At 32.7% G+C, this 6000-nt stretch overlaps 1 protein-coding gene across 1 annotated transcript; it reads right to left on the reverse strand.

Moving 5' to 3' along the window:
- Positions 1-200: 200 nt before the first annotated feature.
- Positions 201-1364, reverse strand: LOC111380874 (UPF0481 protein At3g47200-like). The gene has a single exon (XM_023004536.1). It carries the CDS (start codon positions 1362-1364, stop codon positions 201-203), a length of 1164 nt encoding a protein of 387 aa, XP_022860304.1.
- Between the last annotated feature and the right edge of the window lie 4636 nt (positions 1365-6000).

Consider the following 6000-nt stretch of genomic DNA (forward strand, 5'->3'; position numbering starts at 1 on the left):
TTTAAGTGCTCGATTAATTTTTTTTTTTCTAAATTTATGTATGACCTATTAGACTCCATCTAACATGGTATTGATGTGAAAGTAGATTAAACTGAAAGAATTAATGATTTTAGCGAAGTAAATAGATATCATATATTTTCTAAAACGTGCCAAAAATAACAAACTTTTGCAACTACAAATCTTGTATGGGGATCATTGATTTAGGAAGTCTTGTGTCCTGAGGTTTGGTGCGGAAAAACAGTAAAATATGTCTGTACCACGGTAAGGGCAATGACGGAAATTACACCTAAAAAAGCCAAGAAAGCCCAAGGACTGCTAAAATGATTGTGTATCCATTCAGCCATCCAGACTTGTGCATTACTGTCGCAATGGTTTTGAATCTGACTCTTAACATCTGCATATGCAAATCGATCAAATACCAAATCATTAGCTATCTCGTTAAAGAGTTGCGCCAATTCTTCATCACTGCCTAAATTGTTGACAAGAATTCTTCTTTTCCGGAGCTCTTTAACATCATCGGCATGATCGATGAATGAATCCATTAGGCAAATGTACGACATAATGTGATAATCAGAAAGGCTATGGGGACACATTTCATAAGCCGCCAAGTTTAACAGCAAATCTTTTGTTGAATCATCAACCACGATTTGAGGAAGTGTAAGAGTACTAGAAATAAGGTGAGATTTGAACTTCACATCAGTAACATGGTTAGTTCGACTTGATCTGAAATGAATTCCTGCTGATATGAGCTCTGTTACTGAACGATACGAATAAAATTTGGCAAATTTCTCATTGTTTTTGTCTTCAGGAAATAACGGTTCCCGATCTGGTTGTGGAAGGCGTTCGCCAGATTTCTTCTTGATTTTGTCTTCAGGAGATGACCCAATGAGCTGCTTCCGAAATAGATGTAGAAGGTGGGGTGCATCCATATCTAATTTCCGTTTCTCCTTTTTCTGAACACTGCATCCCATCATTTGTGGAATAAATTTTTTGACAGCATTATCGCATGAATTCTCCTGAGGTGGCATAATGGCTTCATGATCAAGGAAATTCTGAATCAACTCTGTCTCCCAGTCTGGTCTTTCACTTTTGAACAATAATTTCATCAAAACTTTTAGCGCTAGTAGAGGAATTTGATTCTCTAGCAACAGCAAGTCCCTCCGCACAAAACCCAGGTAGCAAATCCAGCCATGTAGTGGATCTGCTTCTTTCTGTTTTACATTCGTACGTTTAGTTTTAAGAAAGACGTATATAATAAAATAAAGTACGAAGCAAGCATCAAGAAACATCATTTTGTTGAACGATTCATTGTCAAACTCTTCAGTCGAGACTTTCTCATAGCATTCGCGGGCACTTTTACCCATTTTTGCCACCTCTTCATGTAATTGTTCGATGGATACTTCAAAGGCATGAACGAATTTCTGGGCGATTGGCTTCTTTAGCTTCTCAAATGCTTCGAGCTGTGGCTTCTTTCCATGATGATAAGGGCCTATCGAAACTAGGAGAGGATCATAACAATTTTTGTTGGATTGTTTCTCACGCAGCAACGATGGAATCCTTTGTATTTGGGTTTGTCTGTTGTGTTCTCTATAGTAATCAACCAATCATCCTCGGTAGCATTGTTGCTTTGTGCTTCTCTACATTCCTGTAATAATTTTGAACAAATTCGAACGAGTTCATCACATTCCGGGCCTTCTGAGGGTTCATCACATTCAGAAAACATTTCGTCTCTGAGTGGGGACGGATCTATGTAAGAACTTGAAGATAGAGTAATTAGTTCGATGGGTCCATCTGTTGTCATCCCCTGGATGTGAGCATGAAGTTGCTTAGATATAATTATTAGCAGCTTGTTTGATAAAATATCAACTTTTCAATTTGACAAATTTCAATTTTAAAAATATATTCACGAGACTCACAATTTTATGCCCGGAGGGTTCATCACGTTCAGAGACGATGGGTCGGGGCGGATCTATGTAACTTGCGGAATATGGAGGATATGGAGGAAGATCAGGAATTTGTAAGCTAGGTCCATCTGTTGTCATCCCCTGGATGTGAGCATGAAGTTGCTTAGATATAATTATTAGCAGCTTGTTTGATAAAATATCAACTTTTCAATTTGCAAATTTCAATTTTAAAAATATATTCACGAGACTCACAATTTTTATATTTTCAATCATACATTTTATAATGACCTAGGCTTAGAAATGCGAGTTTTTTTATAATCACCTAACATCTTTGTTTAAACCATTACATTATATGTACTATCTATTTTGGGAGATCATCAATCTACTCTTTTATTCATCATGAATTTTCATCTTGGCTCCTAAGACTCGAATCTAACATCTCTTTCTTATGAGATATTTAAGTTGAATCCTAACATCAATTTTTAACAATCTGGGTGGATTTTTTTCACATCTCCAAGACCTCAAGATTAAGTCTCTCAAAAGGTAGAGTTTTTTGAGTTAAAATCTTAGGTACATGATAGAAGGTGAAAGCTGTTTGGGGTCAAAAGATAGATGCTTTCTCAAAGTGGATGATACATAACGAGTTAACGGTTTGAACATAGAAATCTGAAATTTCTTGAAGCTAGAAAATTCAAGAATTTAACGTACTGCTCTTTTCTCCGGATGCTTGTTCATTTGCAAGTAATTGAGCACACAAACTCCTGAAATCAAAAATTACATTTCTTTTAAGGCTGACAAAGACAAAACAAAAAAATACATTTAAGTTAGAATAATAGATTTTATTTGACATTATTCTTGTCTAATTAAATAAATTTACATAAAGATAAAAATATAATATAGATTTTTTTAATAAATATATAAAAATAGTATATGAAAATAGCGGCTTTCTATGAAATTCAGCAAATAAAAGTCATCGTAATCCAGATGTAAACAAAACACATTTTGCAAAATAACAACCAAAAAATTGAAATAATATAATAATTAAAGACCAAGTCAACAAATTGTACCAACTAGCAAAGTCTAGTTTCTCTCTCTCGTTCGTCAAACTATTGCTGAATACGTTAAGAGGAATGGAATGAATCACTTCTTGGGTAAGCAAACACAATATTTATTAATAGGCTGCCGGTATCCAAGCCCATAAGGTTCGGTGTGTGACCGAACCTTTTGCACGAAAGTTTACCCGAACTTTATGCAGGGAAGTTTACCCGAACCTGCCGTCTGATTGACCACCTAAAGCCCCAAATTAAGAATTGTTTGGGAGCTCACACACTCAACTTAGGTACTTCGTAGTTCATACATCACTTAAATGAGTGATTGAGTTTTTAATTTATTTTAAAATGGCTTTGTGGTTCAGATAACCTCAAATGTGCTTGTTAAAAAGTGAAATTTAAATTTAAATTCTCAATCTTTAAATTCTTTTTAACTCATAGTAATCATACAACAATCTGTATAATAGAAAAATATATATTGAATATAACAAGTAATAATTTATTTTATTGTAAATATTATGTATTTTTTCCAATAATCTTAAAACACATGTATTTCCAATAGATTCCACCTCCTCTCCCAAACAAGCCCTAACGCTTCCTCAAATCAATCATTGTACATTAAGTCATTACGTTGTGATTGTTGTGCAATAGTTGTTACTGTGTATAATAGCGGGGAAAGGAGAAGCACAAATGAGCTTGATTAAAAAAAAATAAAATAGTTCGAGTCGACTCTACTCCGAGTTCGTTTGTATGGACCAAAACTCGAGCCAAGCCTCAAAAACAAAATTTGGTTTGAGCCTGGACCAGCTCACAAACCTCACGAGCCAAAATACGAGCTAGCTCGGGAAGGTTGTTTTATTTGCCTGCAAATAACTAGTAAATACTAGCAATTAAGAATCAAGGGATGCGTAAAGGTCCTGTACGCTACTAGGGGAACTAGATGTCCCGTTAGCAATGACTGAATAATCCAGCAATTAATTAAGGGCCATGCTAGATGGACAGAGGCATGCGTCGGGACAGGCGCCTTGCCTTTAGGGGGTGCCAATACACCAATTAATTAGCCTGAAAAGATAGTTTAGTTTCATGTGTACCTAGAAAGTGGTACACGTGTAAAGATTTTGATGACAAATGAACTTGCAATGCGGTCACCAATATTCGTCATCCTAACTACTGGTGGGCCATTACGTACATTATCTTTCATATTGAAGAATTTATGCAAATAAAGTAGAATTTTGACGGAGAATTGTTGAATATATGAGATAACAATAATCATATTAGATATGGAACTTGACAAGAAATTTGAAAAACTTTATTTTTATATCCAATTCTCCCTTGAAAAATAACCTATGATTATTAAATGCAACAAAAGATTAGATAAGATGTAATAATGATTAGTTGTAAAATGTGTCTATTTTAACAATTAGAGATAACTAGAAAAAATATATAAGGTAGAGATAAATGTAACAAACAGGAACAATATTTAAGAAAAATCCCTTAGGTGAGGTGGAGTGGGGGTACCTTTTGATTGATCGAGGATAAGCAGAAAACTTATGTTTGAGTAATAAGTTAAACGATGCTTCTTTATTGAAATGACATATGAAACATTTTCTTGTATTTATACTTGTCATAGAAAGAGAATACCTTAGACAAACTTAATTTTGTAGAATCACTTTAGAAAACTTCCTACTTAATTTTCAGCAGGTTATAAGCAATGAATAATAGCATTATGCTGTTCTTTTAATTTTTTTCCTTCCCCCCCCCCCCCCCCCCCCCCCTTCTCTTCTCCATTTTAAGTGCGTAAATGAATAGTAAAATTGTATATATTTAACTAAGATAAATTGAGAAGTCAAGCGAGATTACAAGCTTCGAGCAATACTTTTAGAGTTTGTTTGAGATATTATTTTTGAAAATCCTTATTTTCCAATTGTATTTTCAATCACATATTTTATGGGACTTATAATTTGAATTTTCTTATAAAAATTATTTTTACTTGAAAAAAATTTCTACTAAACAAGTTTTTAATTTGACCCCCAGCAAACAAAACATAAACTACAAATAGTATGATATGTACGAATTTAAGATACATTAATTTGGTAACTTGCTAAATAGATTTCAGGAAAAAAATTACAACATATGGAAAATTGTCCAAGGGGCTAAACCTTGAGTTTGAATGAGCAAAATAGTTCCGTTACATATATTGTCTAAAAGAATTATAGAATTGATTTCGAAAGAGCTTAGTACAATATTAAAACTTCGACTTGAAAAAGCAAAAATATTGAGGTGTAAGTCACAAGCATATTCTTATTCCAAAAGATCTCTCCTTAGAAATTTATTTTAATTTCACTATTTAAAAATTTGATTATAAATATTGTGTCATTATAATTGACGTCATATTATAGACTCTTTTACATGTTTGGAAAGGTAGACAATATAATATTAAAACAAAATTAAAGAAAAAAGGAAGTTGAAATCTTGACTATTATCAAATGCAGTCGAGTCTAATAGTGCATAATACATATTATTTATATGAAAAATGTTATGGTCTCCTTTGTTAATCTCTTTTTGTTACTAAAGAGTGAAGAACGAATAGACCAAGCAATATATGTAAGAGTATGCCAATCCCAGTGTTGTATATAACACAAAAGGAAATATTTTAAACAACTTTAAAAAAGCTTAGAATTGTGCTAGGAACAATCTTTTCAATATCACAAGTTTAGAATATTAACCCGCTAAACACGAGGAATTATAAAACCCAATAGACTCACCATGCAAATCTTAAGAAACAAATTATTTATTTATTTAGTTCTTATTTGATTTAGATAAAATAATTTTTTAGCAGATTTTGATAAAATTAAAGTTGATGGAGTGTGATTGAAAAGTTATGAGTCCCATAAAATATATGCTTAAAATAAATTCTTGATTTTCACTTAGATGTTAATCAACTTTTTTAGATAAACCAAATAAAAGATTGTTTTTGATGTTATGATTTCTCCTTTGTATTTTGTCAAAATTTTAAAATTAAGAGTAAAAATAGGAATATTTCCTCT

This window comes from Olea europaea, unplaced genomic scaffold (genome assembly GCF_002742605.1).
Source record: "Olea europaea var. sylvestris unplaced genomic scaffold, O_europaea_v1 scaffold2221, whole genome shotgun sequence".
Classification (NCBI taxonomy): Eukaryota; Viridiplantae; Streptophyta; class Magnoliopsida; order Lamiales; family Oleaceae; genus Olea; species Olea europaea.

Coding starts and splice junctions, on each gene's coding strand:
- LOC111380874 (XM_023004536.1), bottom strand. CDS start 1,364: ATGGGTAAAAGTGCCCGCGAATGCTATGAGAAAGTCTCGACTGAAGAG.